Source organism: Paralichthys olivaceus, chromosome 7, assembly GCF_024713975.1.
Source record: "Paralichthys olivaceus isolate ysfri-2021 chromosome 7, ASM2471397v2, whole genome shotgun sequence".
In the NCBI taxonomy this organism is placed as follows: Eukaryota; Metazoa; Chordata; class Actinopteri; order Pleuronectiformes; family Paralichthyidae; genus Paralichthys; species Paralichthys olivaceus.
The window spans coordinates 17,061,025-17,080,721 of NC_091099.1; the positions used below are offsets into that span (position 1 = coordinate 17,061,025).

Below are 19,697 nucleotides of genomic sequence, written 5' to 3' on the forward strand. Positions count from 1 at the left end.
TGATGTTTTTATATATATATATATATATATAAGTATTTCTTGGAAAATCTTATGATAATCTGATTCTGGGATCCAGTGAGTATAAGATTCAATTAAAACGTTCAATAATGAACTCATTCAGCCCAGGACTAAATAATCTTCCAACAGTACAATTGCTACTTGGGAGGCTTTATTAGCATCTGTGCCCGATCGTTTTGATGTAGCAGAAAAGAATGAAAAGTCTTTAACTGTGTTGTTACCTGGAAACATCAAGCTTTACTGGTTGGACATTTAGATCAGTGGATATCAAGAGCTCTTAAAGCTTCAGACCTGCCTGGTTCAGAGTGTCAGAAAAGGACACGCGCTCATTCATGGGAGGAAGCTAAAGGGACAGACAAAAACATGAGACATAACACGGACCCAAGCATCCCCACAGGTTGTGATTACAGCTTACAGTTTATGAAAAAGAACCCAACACTTGGATAAGATGCAAGTTTTAAAAAACAATTATTTATAATATGATACAAGGATATTTTGTGCAAGAGGTTGTTGGACTATGAAAACCTGTACATTATGAACAAAGCACTCATTTAGCAACCTGAAAGCAGAACATAGCCACTGAGCCGCGACTGTGTCGGACAGCTAACTACCGAGATACTGTTTTATACAAATGGTTTCCACCAGTATACAATGGCTGTATATGATTAGATTACATATTTATATAAAGTGCAAAAGAAACAAGCACTTGCAGTGAAGGCCTGAAGTGCTGTGTGACTGAGTGTAAACCCACCAGCACATGCTGGATGCCTTCACATCACATGGCCTGGCGGTTGAGCAAAAACAAAAACCCATCTACAGACTTGGCGGGACAGTATCACAAACTGTTGGCCATATAGTTCAGCTGCAGAATATAGACTGTATTACAAAATGTATGAAAGGGTTACCAATCTGTGCAATAGACTGAATCTTACAAATATAATCCATATGAACAGTTGTGAAAAGTTGCCTAAAATTCCCCTTTTTTAATTATTATAAATAGACACTTGTTGTTTTCCTGCTCCTTCTACACTGAAGCATAGCACCACATGCTGTCATTTTTATTTTCAACCTTGAATATGAAATAACCTGAAATTCGCAAGAGCATTCATTCTTCCTTATTTCAGGGGAATAAGACATCTTGGACGTTAAAGATATAAGAAAATATATGCACTGTTAGTGACTAGATTACATGCTTTGTTTATAGTTCATAATCTGGTTTGACTCTATAAATGTTTCAAGGTTAAAAGAAAAGGGAAGTGAAGTCAGCATCACAGTTGAGTATCAAGAATACAGGAGAGCAAAGAGGCATCAAGCGGTCCATCAGACTCTGTCCAGCACCTCTCCACGCCAAAAAAAGCCAGCAGCCAGGGATTCTGGGGGATTAACTAGGTCTGCTGGGAACCCTGTTAGAAAACGGGAACATCATGGTGTCAGGAAATATCGGAGTACAATCTGTGTGTTGTTACTACAGGTCATAGTGACTTTGGTTCTTACTGAGTTGGTTCTTTTACGTTTCCAGCAGTCTGGATTGAGTCTCTTCTGCTCCTCAGCCAGAGCTTTGGCCTCCATCGTGTACATCCTCCTCTCCTCAGTCTTCATCTTCTTCCACTTGTCACCCAGGATGACACTAATGGCTCTGGGGTGAAAAGTTAGAGAAAGATGTTGAAGGATTTACCTTTTCATACGTTTGTTACAACAGGATCTGTTGTACTTTCTTTGACTAGATCATTTTCTATTCCAGTTTCATTGTAAATCTCTATACAATGAAAATAAGCTTATTATATCCCAGACCAACATTACTAACGTAACTTGGACACACTGAATGTAAATGGTCCAAAAAGAAAACAGAATGCTGAGGCTGTAACTAAACTGAGATGAAAATCGCACTTACAAAATAACATTTGCTAGATGTAGCGAGACAGGACTCTTTTTTTTTCTACATAAAAAACTACAATTTTTAAATCGACATCAATAATACATTGGATACAACAATTATAACAGAGTGAGAGTTGCATCACAGAGTGGCAGAGCCCTATCACAAGATGAGAGCAGTTGACCAAAAGGACAAAGCAGAGGATTTGATGAAAACAAAGGTGTCCACTTATTATAGTATTACTTTGGATATAAACCCAATACCAAAAGGGAATTTACACACGTAAAATGAGGCAATATGCAAACTACAATCTGCTGAAGTGGTAGAAACACTTGAGGCAACACTTAATCTCCACATTGCCAAGTGCAAGTGTAGTAAGCACTCTGAAGAGATCGAAGCGACACGTCATCTCTTGTAAAATGTCCTTTGTATTGAGTAACACTGATGTTGTCGGGAGTTCATTACCCGGAGGGAAGATTTCCACACTGTGGCGTCTCTACTGTAAAGGTCGTGCTACTCTCCAGCTCTACAAATGTTACTCCTTTCTCAGTCACTTCAATTAGTGCCCATGTGATGGACAGAGTCAAACACTGTTACAATCTCCAGCTGGGCTCCAGTGGACAGGTCAGAGGTCGCCTTTGCCCAAAGAAACGTGCTCTGTGCCTTCATACTGGTTATTACAACGTTACACAGCCACACTACAAACTGGAAGACTGCTCTCATAGTCTGTTTAGAATTTGTGATCGCTCTGTTCTATGTGTAGCTGCTTTGGAACCATGATATCGTGTCCTGTAAGGGCTACAGGTACGCTCACATCATGTCTCATGTCTGTTGAAAGAAAAATGTCCTGGCACTAAAAAAGGAAATGTCATCACATTTCAGATGATGGTAAAAAATAAACATGGATCAGAGCATCGGCCTGTGAGAGCGATGCTACAGTGTGTGGTCTGGTAGTGTGATAATGTACTAAATATTAAAGAATTAAGGTAGAATAGTAACTTCTCCATTTGGAAACAAAGTGCAGCATTGTTTCTATTGGCTGGCTGAACAATTCCAGTCAGTCAAGTTGAACAAAGGGGAAACTTCTGCTGGAGCCGACTGAGATCACAGCAAAACACGTGCTCCACTTGAGTGTTTGTCGTTTTTGTCTTCTTAACTGGACGGAGATATTTTGTAAAACAAAGGTCGTGTGACACTTTGATAGAAACACTAACCTAAATTAGTTCTAGTTTCATATATATGATAGTGTGGATGACTGCAGCAGATGTTAGTGTCCTTTGTATACCTGTTGTCCTTCCCAGGATACATCTGTGTGTACTCCACTCTGTACTTCTTGGCAAAGAGCATGAAGGCATTCATTGGCCGCTTGCATTTTGTAGGCGTGGCAACGCTGGCTGTCCCTGAGGTGTGGCTCCTGTTTGATTTGCTATTTGAGGATTGCGGGGAGCTGGAGCGCTCGAGCTTATCACAGTCTGGACTCACAGCGCCTCCACTGGACAGGGAGGTCCTGCGCTGACGAGCCATGCTGCTGAGAACATACACTGCTGAGGAATCTAGTGGGGTGAAGTCGTAACTGCAGGATAAGGAAGGAAAACGGAGACATTCGTTAATATTGTGAGTTTCTAATCTCACACATTTTTGTCATTACATGTGCTGTTTGTTCCTTTTCATTTTAAAATTCTGCATCACACACATTTGAATTTTGATTCGTTTTTCTGAAATAACAGTTTCAAATAAACTCTCAAATCTTCTTGTAAACCATTGTAGATGTGCTATATAGTCACATATTTATAAGCCAAATATAAACCTTCCCCAAGGAAGTTATGCTTTCATTGCTGTTTGTCTGTTAGCAGGATTACTCAAAAACTACAGAACGCATTTTAGCGAAACTTGGTGAAAGGGTGAGGAATCTAGAATGGTTTCGATTAAGGGGGTATATGCAAGATTTTAGATTTAACTTCCTCAGACTGCCCTTCTAGTTTGTTTTAAGAGTTGTTGAACGATCCAGGCATAAAACTAATGGAGATCATGCATTTATGTAACATTTTTTTCACTTTGAAAATAAAAAGTCTAATGTGCATGTGTTTCTGTCTGGCAAAAACTAATCCATTGGGGACGGCTTATCTAATTGGGGACAGATGCTGTGTCTCCAATCAGGAAAAAGCTGATTTTTATTTGAGTCAGTGGTTGAGGTTAAGTAAGTAGTGGTTATATTTAGGGTTTGGGGAAAGTACCCAGGAAATACATGCAAGTCTGTGTAAATTCCCCAAAAGTGACCTATGACAACTTGTGTGCTTACATGTGTACGTCAGACAGAACTCAATACCAGTACAAAAGAGGTCTTCAAACGGGTGGATACAAAACCCTCTTTGCTCCTCTGATGGATAACTCATCCCCACAAGTCTGTTACTTACACAAAGGAAGAACACATTATTGAGAAGAGTGTACCTTCTGAAAGTGTCAAAAACGACTGAGTCATCACAGTTAATGGCATCTGGGTGGTTTGGTGGCAGGCACACGTCACCGAGCTGCATCTCATAGCAAGGGATCCCATGGTGCACCACTGTAAGGCTTGGATAAAAGGAAGACCAACCTAAAAAGAAAGATGGAAAATGAAAGATAGCAAATATTTCAATGAAGGATAACGTCAACAAATCTGACATTTATTTAATTCTGTTTCTCAAAATATCAGAAAGCATAACCTGTTCTCTATTTATACTACATTAGAAGTGTATTTCTATATAGAGCTGAACAAGAAATATGAAGTTATTTGACCTTTATTTCTGACAAAAAATGGGTGATCTAGTCGGCATTCAGCTGTTAAAAAGCTCTCATCAGGTGAGCCTGGGTCAAAGGTCAGTTTAAGAACTGCCTGGCCAAAAGATACTGTCTCTTCATGGCTCATCAGCTTCAGCCCCCCTGAACCATATCTCTGTAAATGAAGAAAAAGACCAATAAGACAAGGTTATACTCACATGTAAGTTAAACTATAAACAAACCCAACACTAAAGAAATTCTGAACTAACTAAAATTTAGTGCCTGATTAACTGGAAAGGTTAAGAAATTTAGTTGAATGAAAAATTACATCACCACTGAAAATCACCAAGAATGTATTTTATGACTCATTCAGCCTGTCTGTCACCTTGTGGCCATTCCAAGCCATAATAGTGTATACTTCACAGACAATCTGTCACTCATACGATTAACAATGCAGAAATAATGGACATAAGGTCTACATAGCTAGAGGATTTTCCACAGCATTACAAATTTTCAAGACATACAGAAGTTGTTTTTCTTTGTCTAACCTTGAGAGATGAGGCGGATGGCATCATGGTTTCATCATCTGAGTCATCATCTGAATCCCTGAGTTCATCGGCTTCCTGCCACTCTACATTAGGGCCGCGATGGAAGCGCAGGCGAGTTCCTGAATATTAACGTGGTGAAAGAACAGATGTGCGTTGGTATTGATAAGAGGACGTCAGGAAATGAGTGCAATGCTGCTGTTTAGACACCAGAGGTCAATATTTCTTAAGAATTCTTTTAAAGTCATGTTTATCCTTGTTCAGATACTTGTAGAAGGGAGGATTCATTCAAAAAAGTGAAAACAGAAAAACCACTTCTACTGCTCCTTATTAGAACAATCCGGATTGTGTCTGGTTGTCATCAGCGTTTTAAGGCCAGAGCAGATACAGGAATAAAAACCAACACTCTACTGATAAACATGATTGAAAAACTGGACTTTCAGACAAAAATAAAACTGTGTGGGTTTTTTTCTGATCGTGTTTCAAAAAACTTAGAAATTAAAGAAGCATACATTTAGAGATTTATGAAAACATCAATGAATGACTTTACGGTCTTCTTATGGGCGGTACATGTCTTCACTAGACTGGATTGTGCCTTTAAGCTATAACGGCATACTTTTCAAAAACACGTTTTTTTTTTCCCCCCAAGAAAGGTTGACCCAACTCAGGTCACTTCAGATGGTGTGAACGTACTGTAGTAGAAGCATTAGCTGTGAGAGTGTGTACCTTTCAGGAAGCAATGCCAGGCTGTAGAGGGCCAGGAGTGAGACCAGGCCATGTCTTCATCATCAGAGAAGGACGAGGACATTGAGAAAACACCAGACTCCGATTCACTACTAGCCTGTCATAGATGATAGAAAAAATCTTACAATGACACAAGTAAAATAAGAATTTCGGTTTGAATCTCATGCAGAATTTATTGTTTATGGATAATTATGGGAAAGCGTACCCTGACACGTCTGCGCTCTCTGAGGTGGCCTCTGGACGGGTTGGGTGCACTGCTAGCTAATGGTGGCCGTGCATAGGAATGTAAACTATTACTGTTGCCAAAGATGTGAACTGGAGATGATCTGTAAAAAGTGTATAAAAAAACATATATAATTAGATAGTTATTGTGTCATACACCACACATACCAACAAATAACATAAAATATAGTTGTGGGGGCGATTCATTTGTAAGACACTTGTAAACAATTCTTACATAACATAGAAACAAAGAAATGGATCATAAGTGAACATATTGATAATACTGTGTATAAAATATGTGTAGCTGAATGTAATCCTGTAAAATACTTGGGTTATCTAAGTTTATTGTAATTTGATTTTAGATTTATGATTTCAGTGTTATGTGGCTAATGCTGCTTTCTGGAATACCCCCAAGGTATACTAGTGTGCACTTGTTATTCTGTGCGATGACAAGGTCTCTGTGTTTATGTCATATGTATGTAACTGTTAGACTTAACTGATCTCCATACTACCAGATATTTGTACAAACCTCTTATGTAGGGCATCCTTCAGCAAAGGGCTCTGAGGACTGGTGGCAATGTTGGCCAGTTCAGCGAGCCAGTTGGTGCTAGGGGAGCAGCTGAGCTCCTGGTGAGACACTCCTGCTCCGACCTGAAATAACCCCGGAGCCCTCTGGTCCTCCTCCACCTCCTGCAGCTCTGGCATGTCATCTAAAGAGAGGTCAGCAGTAATATTCATTATAAACCTGAAAAAAATAAAATATAGAATGTGACTTCTTGCTGGTGCAGCGTTTTACCATAATCCATGTGGCACCCAGGTGAGGAAGGCAGGTCTTCGTTACACTTGAGTGGATCAAAAGACTCGTCCATTCCCACAATTTCCTGTCCTTTCCCCTCTTTTCTCTTTGCCTATTTAAAAAAAAAAACCTGGCCTCCAGTCCGTTTACTCAGCATCCATCATCATGTTCTGCCACGTCGGCTGGTTTTAGACAAATAAAAAGACAAAATTAGAGCTTTCATAGACAAAGTGTTGTACTAAAGCCATTTAAGAGGAAAAATATCTGAGATATGAGACTCAAGTGGTAATATTAGGGGAACAAAGTTGCAAATTTACAAGAATTATATCATAGTTTTAGGTTTTGTGTCATTATGGAGGGAAATATATCAGCCTGTTGCCTGTGTTAAAAAAAGACTGTTATACTTTAGAGTAGGTTAAGTTATACTTCAGTGCATCAGAACCAAATTATAAGTAGCAGGACCTTGAAAAGATTGTGTAAGTGTCTAATTTGAAGAAAGATACACAGACTTGGAGGAAGTTGCCTCTTTACTGGAGGAGGAAATATTTGGTAGTGATCGATTGTTAGGCTGACCACGAGCACCGCTACGTGCTTAATTGCTAAATAAAATTAATTATTGTCATAATATTATGAATGTTTTTCATTAAATTACGACCTTGTTGTCCCAATTATTTCTCTATTACAACTTTAAACATTTTTTATTATGAGATTTTGAGAATGTCTTAATATTACAAAAATAAATGATGTTACAATATTATTCAAGTGTGAATATGTAGATGTTTTTGGTCGTAAAGTTAAGGTTTCATTGAGACAAGATGAAAGGATCCATTGAATAAAAACACTAACACAATAAACATTAACTGCCTGAGATTTGTAACAACACCAGATAAATAATGATGGGTGTAATCGCTACAATAGATGCCATGTATCGTATGGACATGATGGAAAAGACAGGCGGTGTGTGGGGACTCCTTTGTCTGTGAATCCACACAGTGGAGCTCTGTGGCTGGTCACGTGACTCGCTGCGTGGAGGCCTTGTTTATAAACTTGAGGGGATGTGGCGCATGCGCAACAGAGCTCATTCATTCATGGCTGCGTAGCTAAAGTGATGAATTTCAGGAATTCGTCTTGAAAAGTGTCGAGAGGACGTTCAAAACCGGCGAGAGGAGAAAAATACGAAGCGACATCGATGACATTTGTGTTCTTATATGAAAAGTGCTTCATGTTTGAAGACATGCAAAGTGAAATAAACGGTGTAAAGTGTCAAATAAGCTGTGGCCTCTGGATTAGATCGTTTTTAAAAGAAGAACACACGGTTATTAGCGATCTGACGAGCGAACAAGCGCCGCTGCAGGTTCGGACAAACCGTCGCTTGTTCTTCGTAAAGGCGGATTCGCTTGAAACACGTCGAGAATAAAATGTTCTAAAAGTGTAATCGTGCTTTAAAGTGCACGGTGTCGTAGTTTAAAGTCGGGGCCTGCTGTCCCCCCCTGTCCTCCTCCACAGCAGCACAGACCCACAGGCCGTGGCTCTAACACTGTAAACAAAAGAATGTCAACAAGTTGAGGCATGACGCAACCTCTGAGCTCCGTTCAAAATGAATGACACCGAAGCCTCCGCGAGCTATTTCAACGACATTACGACACGATTCACAGAGGGTCTCTCCGCTGGGTTCGCTGGTTTCAGTTCTCAGAACTGCTGTCGGGTGGGTTTGCTATCACCAAAACAACAAGCGTCACAGCGAGAGGAAAGAAAAAAAAACTGTCGAGCCCAACCTGTGATTCTACGTGGGATAAAAAGCGTGACAGCCCGGTTAAAATACAGCGTTAGACTCGTGGAGACGTGGATGACACGATGCTAACGTTAAAAACGAGTTTCAACGGCTTATTTCTTCGGAAAAAAGTCAAGAAGTTCCCACTTACCAGACCTGTCGCCATCAAAAAACTCTCTGGCATTCACTCGATGGGTGGGAATGAATGTCTCCAGAGGAAGATCCCTATTGGTGGGCAGGAACGTCAATAAAGACAATTCTGGTATTCTATTGGTTAACGCCGTTGAGAAAAACACAGAAGGCGGGGCCATGTTTGTTACTCATCGCGTCATTGGATGAAAGTGCATGCCTGTTACTGCCCAGTAACAGCTGATTGGCAATAACAGGAACAATACATGTTATTTTTCATCTGCAATGTTGCAACTAAAGCAAAAAAGAACTTGGACAGATGTCTGTCAGATGTAGATTCTAATGCTTCTTTCTATCGTGATTCAATCGTTTCAACTGTTGAACTACAAGATCTAGTGCATGGACAAAAGAATGGCTATGAATGAAAAATGAATGAATGGTGAAGGATTGAGTGAATGAACATCTGTGAACTGGTGGTATTTCCTCTATTATATTTTATATGTTATGTCCTGCCAGGATGAAATTAAAGCTCATCGCTAAAAAAATTCTGCACATGAATGATTGGAAGTCTGAGGTGATTATAATTACACCCCCTGGCCGCAGTGCTGTGCCATATTAACCAATGTCTGTAAAGACACCCGTAAGTAACCCAGGAGTTATTTATGATTCTGAGCTGTGTTTTGATGCTCAAGTGACCAAAGCGGTGCAATCCTGCTTTGCCCAACAGCTTAACCAAAATTACATCATTCCTTTCTTTTACAGACTTGTCATCCATGCTTATATCTCATTCTGACTTGATTACTACAAGCGAAACCTACAAAGATTACAACTTGTACAAAACAGGTTTAAGAATTAATTTTAAGATATTACAGCTTGTTTTTAAAGCCTTGAACGGTCAGGCTGGTGCCTATATCTGCGATCTGCTAACCCTAATGACCGCTGCCTGAGATCCTCCAGCAGGGCTCTACTAACTTTATAATCATCCTACCTGGTTTATCTGCGATGTAGATGTTGTAGTAGTTTTTCAGTCGAATTTGCTTTATTGCTGTTCTTATGCATTGCTTATGTATAAGTTTGAATGATTCAGTCTGTTAAGCAAGTGGCACAATCTTCAGACCCCAGTTACCAACTTTTCAAAATAAAATCTCTGTAATTCTGCTTGATATAAAGCATTACAGCAACAAAACAAACATTGTGCTTTTGCTATGAAAACAACTTTCTCAACAGAAAGTGATTCAATGAATGTTGCTGTCATGATGGCGATCAGCCTCCATGAATGTCTGTCAGTCTGATATGGTGAAATAAAAAATGATACAGTTTGACCCAGCCAACCACTGCTCTAATTTTATCCGATGACATGGAAGAAGACACGTTTAACTCGGTCCACACATTGACATGTAGCACATTGCCCAACCCCCACTGACTGCTACAGAGCGCTGGTCAACTGTTTATTACATTTGTATCAGTATCAAATGTATCATGTGTCAGAATCACCACTGCACTTCCTTGGGCCCATCACATTATCAACCACATCTTCATCCCCAACTCTATCCTTTTTAACCCCCCTCTCTCCCAATCAAGTTCTTACCCTAGTAACCTCTGCCAACCCTAACACCTGCCCTCTTGACCCCATCTCATCTCACATTCTCCAGTCAATAGCTCCTGACCTTCTTTCTTTTCTTACCCATCTTTTTAACACTTCCTTGTCATCTGGCTTGAAGAGGCAAGAGTGAACCCTCTCCTCAAGAAACCCACCCTCAACTCATCAGAAGTAAACAGCTGCAGACCTGTCTCTCTTCTTCTCTGTATACCAACTCTCTCAGCTCTGTTATTCACTCACATGGCCTTTCCTACCACAGCTACGCAGATGACACCCAACTAATTATTTTCCCCAGTCTGAAATACAGGTAGCAGCATGAATCTCTGCCTGTCTGACTGACATCTCTCAGTGGATGTCCACACACCACTTAAAAATCAGCCTTAACAAGACCAAGCTACTTTTCCTTCCAAAGAAGGGCTCTCTCAAACATTACCTCACTATCACCATGTGTGACATTTGAACACTCTCTCTTACCGCCAACATTGCTGCAACAACCCACTCGTGTAGATACATGCTGCACAACATCAGGAGAATATATCCCCTTCTCACTCAGAAGGCGGCACAGGCTCTGGTCCAAGCTCCGGTCAGCTCACGCCAAGACTACTGCAACTCCTTCCTGGCTGGTCTGCCTGCTAGGGCTATGCGACCTCTGCAACTCATCCAGAATGCAGCTGCTCGACTAGTCCAGACCTACCTAAGTTCACTGACACTACACCGCTACATCCTCCGCTCCCTTCACTGGTTAGCAGTGGCTGCCCGCATCTGCTTCAATATAATAGTACTTGTGTACCGTGCTGTGAACGAATCGGGTCCAGTCTACATCCAGGACATGGTTAGACCCTACACCCCAGCCTGTCCACATCGCTCTGCATCGGCCAATCGGCTTGCTGCCCCCTCATAACTGTTTGCTGTCCTGGCTCCCAAATGGTGGAACAAGCTCCCCATTGACATCAGGACAGCAGAAAGTCTACACATCTACCGCCACAGGCTAAAAACCCATCTCTCCAACTACACCTTGGCTAAGAGGATGGTCTTAGTCAAGTTGCACTTATATGTAGCACTTATAGTTTGGGCTATTTTGATGCTAATGTACTTACATGATTCTTGCTGTTTTGAGTTTGTACCCTGGAAGTTGCTTTGAATAAAAGTGTCAGCCAAATTATATGTAATAATAATGCAAAAATAACATGCCAATAGACAGGCCAAGTGTAAGGCCGAAAAAGATGAATTGTTTCTCTAGATATGTGAGCCACATACAGACAGACAATTGTGCAATTAGTAGGCAGATATTATTGTATCAAGAACAAATATGACACAAAAACTATATAAAAATGTCCTTTATTGTCATGAAAAGTGAAACATACAGTACTTTCATCCAGTATTATGGGTTCTGCCCTCAGAAATGACCAGTAGCCTACAACCTGCACAAAGGGGGGGAAATAAATTCATAATGTTTAAATGTTAAAGCAGCTTCAAACAGTTAAAGCTGCAGGAAAGCACAGACAAAATACAGACTAATTATTCATTTTAGAAGGAGAGAGAGGGAGTCAGAGAGACTTAGATTCTGTTGAAAGGGAACATCAGAATATGTGTTTCCATAAAGTAGAAGCTGTTGGCAGAGGTAGACAGCAATAATGAATGTCATAATTATAAATATATGTTTCACCAACACAAAAACAGACATTAAAACACAGGAAAATCAATGTTCTCAAGACATTGCCCATAATGGGTGCAGTCTAGTGGGGTAACTTATCAAATTAAAGGTGGGCCTGTACATCAACAGTAAATACTCAGTTTCAAATTGTATAGCAATGTGTTGTATATTCTTACAAAACTATCAGCTATCTCTCTGAAGATTCTTTTTGTTTTTTTGTTTATTTTCAAAAGGCTAACAGCCACAAACACTGTCCAACAATGATGTACATCTTATGAACACATATTTAAGGGATTAAATCTCATGATAAACAAAATGTGTTTTGTAAAAATGCTAAAGTACTGCCAAGTCTACATTCTCTTGTGATCAAATATGTGAAAGAAGCTATTCAAACACAGAATCAAATCCACTCCCTTTATAAATTGTTTATCTGTTCTCGTGTTGCGTTGCCTCGTGTTGCGTTGCCTCGTGCAGTGTTCGTGCTCCTGCCACAAAAATATTGACAAGAGAATATGTCGTGTTTTACTCACAATTATTATCCAGTAAGAAATTTGCTTTGGCATCTGGTTTTAACAAACAATATTTAAAAAGGTACAAACAATATAATACTGTGGGTGTAACGATAACACTGTGGGATATAAGGTGAGAGTTAACAAAAGTGTTCAGAATACAAATGAATAATGCATCTGACTCTCACGAGTAAAATGTACACGTACGTCTTTTCGGTGAGTGAGTCGTGAGAGAAATTGAATTTAAGGAAGCTGTAAGCAACTCTGCTTTGGCTCACATTTAGTCGTAACACTCTGTGGCAAACTCTGCTGAAATGAACCTCGTCTCATCTGGGAATCTGACGTTGTTTGTTCTATTTATCTCATACACAAATAGCGTCGTGGGTATTCACATTTCTTGTAAGAAAAGACGTTTAAGTGACTACAGGGGGGAAATCTTCCATATAAGCCTTTTGTTTTCTCATCCACGGATTCATGGTCCATTGGAGCCATCTTATGCACTGTGTTGCTCAATCTCAGGGCTACTTCCAAACAGGGTGACCAGCTGCTCCTCATAGTTAGCAATGTTTCTCTTCATGATGTCCATGCACGGACCCAGCAATCTCTCAAAGGCTTTGACATCCATGACTGAAAAACAAAACACGACGTTGTTTAAAGAGAGTAACATAAAACAATAGGTGGTACAGTGGAACATTAACATGCTGGATTCAACATATAAATGATCATTAAGTACCCAAGCATTTGACGCTCCCCACAGCATACGCCGATGCAGCTCTGGGCTTGTTTGTGACAAGTGCCAACTCCCCAAAATACTGGCCCCTTGTGCATGTGGCAATTTCCACCTCCTCTTCCTCCTGGTCTTTTTTCGTCTAGTAGGAAAACAAAGACACAATAATATACCAGAAAACATCACACGTTTTTTTACACCTAAAACTTAAAGGGAGACTGTGCAAACATACCCTGCTTCTTTTCATGGTGATTCTAACTTGGCCAGACTCGACAATGTAGAAGGAATCCGCTAAATCCCCCTGTAACACAAAGCATTCATGCAATATTAAATGCGTGGCTATGTGTTTAATAAATGCTCCATTAGAATGTAAAATAAAAAGAGAGCAACTCTTCACCTGTGCAATAATCTGCTGTGAATCATTGTACACCTTGGTGGACAGAACATCTACAACCTTCATTCTCTCAGAGAGCTGTGAATGGACACATATTTGGTTATCAGTGGATTTACTGTGAATGCATTTAGCAGTTTCCTTACAAAAAAGCTAATCTTCTGACCTCTAATGATGTGAGCAGTGGTAGCGTTTCGATGAACGCCTCATACAGCTTTCTCTTCTTGGCGTTATTCTTCACTATGATCCTCCTGAATGTCAGACGATCCTGCCACAGAAATAAAAGACGGTTTCAAGACAATGTAAAAAGAAATACATATTTTACTTGTTCTAATCCTGTGGTACTGCGTTAATGATTTGTGAATGCATATGCCTCATGGGATAAGCGGCATAGATAATGGACGGATGGATGCATGTGATTGATGGAAATATGTAAAAAATCCTATTTTCCAATCAAAAGCCTTTATTATTTTTGATAAGTCCTTTTGAACTAGGAGGCATCTACTGAACATAACATTATAATACAAAGATTATGCATAATGGAATGGAATTCAATTCAATACTGCACTTGTTTTCCCTGCAATTACTGACTGGGTAATGATTCTCTGGAAGCCTTTCACCATATAACTGATATAAATCCACATTTTGCAGTAGGGGTCACTGTTAACCAGATTTTAAATAAGCAGACAATCTCCTGCAAACAAGACGCCACTTATTTCAACCATTCTGATTGTTTCAATGATAAATATTCAGAACTCTTCAGGTTTTAAGTAACTTCTGCAAGAGTATAAGCAGTTAAGACACAATTTTTAACCAGCAGCACAGTAGAGGTTGCCATGGGGCACCTTCAAGCTGACATCACAAAAACAATCCCACCCAAACAAGCCAACACACCTTGTGGTAGGGTAGTCAGAGTCAGTCCTTGTCCTTAGAACTTTGAGTACTCTCGTGTGAATATGTGACCAGGCGACCAATAAATTACAGAGCATTTTAATTCTGGGTTTAAATCAGACTACTATAGTGATAGTACTATTCATTCAGAAGCTCCTCAGCAGTGCCATCCTTCATCAACCTGACGGGAATGTTAGTTTAACAGAGCTGGATTATTTTAAACAAGCACAGTACAAGGGCCAAGGTTAACAGGGGATACATCTGCAACCTGCCCAGTCTGCACAGACATGACATTACAAAGAGGTTACTCACATTTTAAAAGGACACAACCTCCACTGAGTCATTAATAAACAAACTGGGATTAAGCAACTGAATATTCAAAACAGCTGTCCTGGCCACAGTTCTTACAGTAGTTTGAATCTAACAACTTAAATCATCAACCTAAATTCACCAGTGGTGTATACTCACAAAAAAAGACACAAACAGATTGTTCATCTGAAAGCTGAGCTCTCTAAATGCACTACAAAATCATTTTAAAGGGTTTAATATATGCATTAATGAACATGTACAATTCCATCCAGGGGCATGACAGGGGACTGCAGTGGATTTTAATCAGTATGTTGTAGTATGTGTCACTATGAAATGACCTCACAAATGATACCAGGTACCAACGCTGCTACAGACGACCTGGGTCTTTACTGTAAATCCTGATGACAGCACAGCGTGTAACAAAAAGCTGAGCATGGAGCAAACTGTGCTCCTGTTCAAGGATTTAACTCACTAGGCACCAAAGGGCTCCAGGCGAGACAGCGATTATGGTGGCTGCCCTGGGGGTGTTGTACATCAGTGCTAGTTCTCCAAAGCTGCCTCTGTTGTCATAGCAGCCGACCAGCTTCTCCATACCATCAACCTTCACGAATATGTTAAACTTCCCACTGAAAGAAAATACAAAAGCAAAATAATAAATCAAGTCTAGTCAGCAAGAAACATTGATTTTACAGAATATTCCAACAATATATTCATTTTCAAAACTACATTTCTCATATCAATGATCTGATTCAAGAGAAAAACCTTTCATTTCAAAATGTACCTTTCAAGAACATAAAAGTTGTCCCCGTCATCATGTTGATCAATAATGTGCTCCCCTTCTATGCAGAACTTCTCAAACATGGCATCCAGCACCTGAGACATCTCTTCCTGTGTGGTGGTTACAGAACAGCAGAGCTGAACAAAATCTCAGTACAATAAAAAAAAAGTTTTCAGATTCAATACAAAATTTGGGTTTTATTTGAGGAAACAATCGCACAGAATGAACTCAGCATGCTGTTTCAGCTACTTAAAAATGACCATCTTCATGCATGGTGCACTGAGCTGTGGCAAAAAGCTGCTGGCCTCAGGCCACGCTCTCCTTTGTGTCATTTAAGAGATGGAAGAGGACAAACTGGAGCACATGGAATAATCCACTCACTGCATCCAAATTCTTGAACAGAAGAATGTCCCTACATGCTTCCTGTAGTCTCTGTCTCTGCTCATCAGTTTTTGGGTGGGTGACCTGCAAAACAGAACACACCTGTGTTGTTGCCCAGAGGGAACTTATACAGAATAATTATTCTGTATAAGTTCATTCACATTCACCGGCAAATGAAAAGTTGATAATTGTGAGGTGGAGCGCAGCCTACCCATGGCTCTTTGTCCTCCTCATCTTCATCAGGATTGAATGCTTCAGCACACACTGCATGACATAAACAAATGACTGTTTAGTTAGACAAAAACGTATTTAACCAACTTATACCTATATCATTTTTGTAACATAGAATCTGAATATGTAAGACATTCATCTAATCTTTGCACATATTTAAACTCCTGTTGGTCTTCTTTAATATATTTCAGACAATAATTTATTTGATTTTGTTGTTAACTGATTAGCTGATCTTGTATGGTAAATTACATATGGAGGTTAACCAAAAGTACCCCCAACTTCACTGGCTTTTGAGTTTAAAAATCATTATGAGACGCCTACATTTATTGATGAGAAAAAAAAGTAACACATTCAGAATATTATTATTAAGAACATTCAATAATCTCTTTAAAGAGGAATAATGTGAGATTTATATTTCCTTTCTTTTTATCTATTTTTGTTTTGATATGTCTTCTGTCCTTTATTCTCATTGTCTGTGACATACTATCTGTAATTTGCATCTACCTATCTGTTAAGAGAACATGTCTGCTGATTTGGAAATATAGTTGACTGGTTGACCAGTTGACCAGTAGCCTATCGCTCATTTTGCAATTGTAATGCCTGTCAAAGGTCTGTGAGGTCTTATAATAAACTTTACACTGACCAACTTTGGGTAAATAAGACAGTGTATATGTGCACTGCAGTAGTAAGGTATATATCACTTAACCGAGTTGGTCACAGTTGGCCTCATAGCTATGCAAACCCTGCTGCATGGCATATCTTGCTTTGTCTTACAACATTTTAAGTATTCTTATTTTTGCCAATTATTTTTAATTAAGTCTACTGGCTATTTGTCTTTTGCAGAGGATAATAATTTTCTATCTGAAATGACAAAAGGTAAGAAAGAATCATGATTCAAGTGCCACTGAATATTTTCACCTGCTCATCCTTACTAATGTGCAACTATCAATTCATGTGTCCCCCTTTTTAAGCTGTGAAATGCAACATAACAGGTGAGCCTTGATTAGACACTTTGCTACAATGTTTGAGGAGACATTGCATATAATATAATGTACAATGTGGCAGAAACAGGTAAAAACCAAAAGAGATAGAAGGAATGCAAATGTATTAGATTTGTGTGTAAGACAGGCCTTTTTTTTGTAGAATTCATGTGTGTGAATGTGTGTGTTTGAGGCAACCATTAGCCCTAATACAACAAAGTTATTTTTGTGAAGCTACATTCTTACTATAACTATTACTACAACTATAGATTATTAGAAGTTGTACTTTTCTGTATCTCCCCTTCCACTTCACTCAGCGACATTATAAAGAAGAATTTGTTTATAAAGTGGTTTTACAAACTTTAATTAATCAACACTGTTAGAAAGAACCAAAGACAGTGAGACAAGACAGATGGAAAAATACTTCAGTCCAGCTTGTGCTGGAGCAAATCTGACACAGCCTTCATGTTCATGTGTCAAACAAGTTTTATACAGAACATTTCCAGCACTCACACAGTCCAGAGTTCCCCTCTTGACAGAGAAGGCTTTTAACTGGCTGCTCAGACAGGAAGCAAAGGATAACTCACCTGATGCTCTTCTGATGAATCGGTTAATGACTGGGGCTGCAAAAGCATAAGAAATATACATTTCACCATAAAGTTAATGTATCTTACAGTAACTGGAAATTATTAATTTATTGCTGCATCTACAGTGGCACATGTGCAGCAGAGTATGCCAAGCCCTTAAGGATCCATCTTCATTTGGGTAAAACCAGAATAAGGACAGCTGCTTTGAAGCTTGTCTGCCACTTTGAATCCAATTTGAATTAGAATAACACATTTAAATGTAAAACAAGTCCGAACCTTTGACACACAATAGCCCGGTATGAAATATACATTAGACAGGAGGTGTCATCCATTAATGGTCTGCCAGCCAGCGTTGTCCGGGTTTGCTTATTTAAAATATCATCATGACAAGACACTGGAGTTTTGATCCGTACACGACAGTGACTCAAAAAATACTAAACTATATAATTTGATGATAGAATAAAGAGGCCTTATGTAATCATTGCAGCCAGCCTTGTGGACCCCACTGCTCATTGGGATGCTGTGTCAGAGCTCTGGGTTGCTATGCTACTTGCTGCACCTTCACTGGCTATTGTGATGAAAATGAGCAGTTTATGAAAACATCACATCATATAACATCATGACATCACATTAGAGGTTTAGGTCCATGTCTTTTTCTGCTATTTGTCATATTTTTGGATGTATAATCAGAGTAAAGGCCCAGCCGGCCAGCAACTGAAAATTATACAAATGACCTACGGGTGCAATGTGTTACTTTAAACGAGAAAAAATCTCCTGGTGCCTTTGATCTTGCAGCTATTTTTAAGGCTGTCCCTCTTGTGTCTGCACAGATGATGTTCATTAAGCATCATTCTGCCTCTGTGACCATATATGGAAAATGACAGAGCCGTGGTGGATGCAAGGTGGAGAAGAGCTGGAGCATCACTGCGCTCAATGTGTCCCACATCATCCTCAGCGATGCATGCTCACAATACGAATCAAAGTAAGATCATCCACCTTCACATTCGCCATCTTCTCGAAATGTATTATCCTACCTATGAATTCCTCGTCATCGTCGTCCTCCTCCTCCTCCTCTCCGTTCTCCGAGTCGATCTGCATGGCTTCGTCAATGAAGTTGACCGCTTTCCCAGGTCTCGGGGCCGAATTTTGGTCATTGCCACACGAGGCCTCTTTGGTCTCCCGGTCCTTCAGCTGGGTGAAGTACTGCAGCGCGAACTCGAGCAAATCCCTGGGCTGGTTCCTCAACACTTCCACGGTAAAGCTCTGTAGCAGCTCCGTCAGTCCTTCAGGAATTTCTATACTCATTCCTGTTCTCAGTCTATGAATGTGAACTAAACCGGTTTGCTGCGATTTTCTTTTGTGAATTAAATCAAAGGCACACAAGCAAGCACGCGAAAATCGGATGAAAAAAAACAAAAGCCAGCGGATTGGAGCAGACGGGGTGTAGTCAGACCACCCAGTCAGTCAGCAGCAGGCCATCAGCATCAGCAGCGGATCTTCGCTTTTTCCTTCAATGAAAATGGCTGTGGGTTTTTGGTCCAAGCATCATCTTCTGCTGCTGCTGCTTCTGGCTACAGGAAACCCACGCATGTGACCCAGGAAACCATGGCAACCACCTATCCAGGGATTGCGTATGAGCAGCAGCAGAATCTGCAGCCAGTCGCAAAATACAAATGAGAGAAACCCTTGGCTTTCATGATTCACACACCGATTTTCACTGAGAGAGATAAGAGGACATGGCGGGTGTCCATATTATGTGAGTTGTATATTACATGTTTTGTGGCATTGATACTGTTTATTCGCA

General features: G+C 39.9%; 2 protein-coding genes across 2 annotated transcripts; both read right to left on the reverse strand.

The window, feature by feature from the left end:
- Window positions 1-232: 232 nt before the first annotated feature.
- On the reverse strand, window positions 233-8,989 carry hbp1 (HMG-box transcription factor 1). Its single transcript, XM_020079078.2, has 11 exons — window positions 8,878-8,989; window positions 6,956-7,137; window positions 6,689-6,869; window positions 6,143-6,263; window positions 5,920-6,034; window positions 5,197-5,315; window positions 4,667-4,823; window positions 4,340-4,484; window positions 3,177-3,464; window positions 1,513-1,654; window positions 233-1,421 (listed from the first exon to the last, which is right to left on the reverse strand). The coding sequence occupies exons 2-11, from the start codon at window positions 7,026-7,028 to the stop codon at window positions 1,404-1,406; spliced, it is 1,359 nt and encodes a 452-aa protein (XP_019934637.1). The 5' UTR covers window positions 7,029-7,137; window positions 8,878-8,989; the 3' UTR covers window positions 233-1,403.
- A 3,926-nt stretch (window positions 8,990-12,915) lies between these two features.
- LOC109624431 (cAMP-dependent protein kinase type II-beta regulatory subunit) lies at window positions 12,916-19,543 on the reverse strand. The gene is made up of 11 exons (XM_020079081.2): window positions 18,928-19,543; window positions 17,894-17,929; window positions 16,307-16,359; window positions 16,096-16,179; window positions 15,718-15,824; window positions 15,409-15,562; window positions 13,903-14,004; window positions 13,743-13,817; window positions 13,578-13,646; window positions 13,352-13,487; window positions 12,916-13,245 (listed from the first exon to the last, which is right to left on the reverse strand). The coding sequence occupies exons 1-11, from the start codon at window positions 19,196-19,198 to the stop codon at window positions 13,112-13,114; spliced, it is 1,221 nt and encodes a 406-aa protein (XP_019934640.1). The 5' UTR covers window positions 19,199-19,543; the 3' UTR covers window positions 12,916-13,111.
- Between the last annotated feature and the right edge of the window lie 154 nt (window positions 19,544-19,697).

What these genes read in the sequence shown, in the direction of transcription:
- hbp1 (XM_020079078.2), bottom strand. Translation starts at nt 7,028, where the DNA reads ATGGACGAGTCTTTTGATCCACTCAAGTGTAACGAAGACCTGCCTTCC. An exon ending in GAGAGCGCAGACGTGTCAGG is followed by an intron (nt 6,035 to 6,142) that starts GTACGCTTTCCC and finishes CATCTATGACAG; the next exon opens with GCTAGTAGTGAATCGGAGTC. An exon ending in TATCCTGGGAAGGACAACAG is followed by an intron (nt 1,655 to 3,176) that starts GTATACAAAGGA and finishes TTTTCACCCCAG; the next exon opens with AGCCATTAGTGTCATCCTGG.
- LOC109624431 (XM_020079081.2), bottom strand. Translation starts at nt 19,198, where the DNA reads ATGAGTATAGAAATTCCTGAAGGACTGACGGAGCTGCTACAGAGCTTT. An exon ending in CGATGACGAGGAATTCATAG is followed by an intron (nt 17,930 to 18,927) that starts GTAGGATAATAC and finishes ATGCTTTTGCAG; the next exon opens with CCCCAGTCATTAACCGATTC. An exon ending in CACTGCTCACATCATTAGAG is followed by an intron (nt 13,818 to 13,902) that starts GTCAGAAGATTA and finishes GTCCATTCACAG; the next exon opens with CTCTCTGAGAGAATGAAGGT.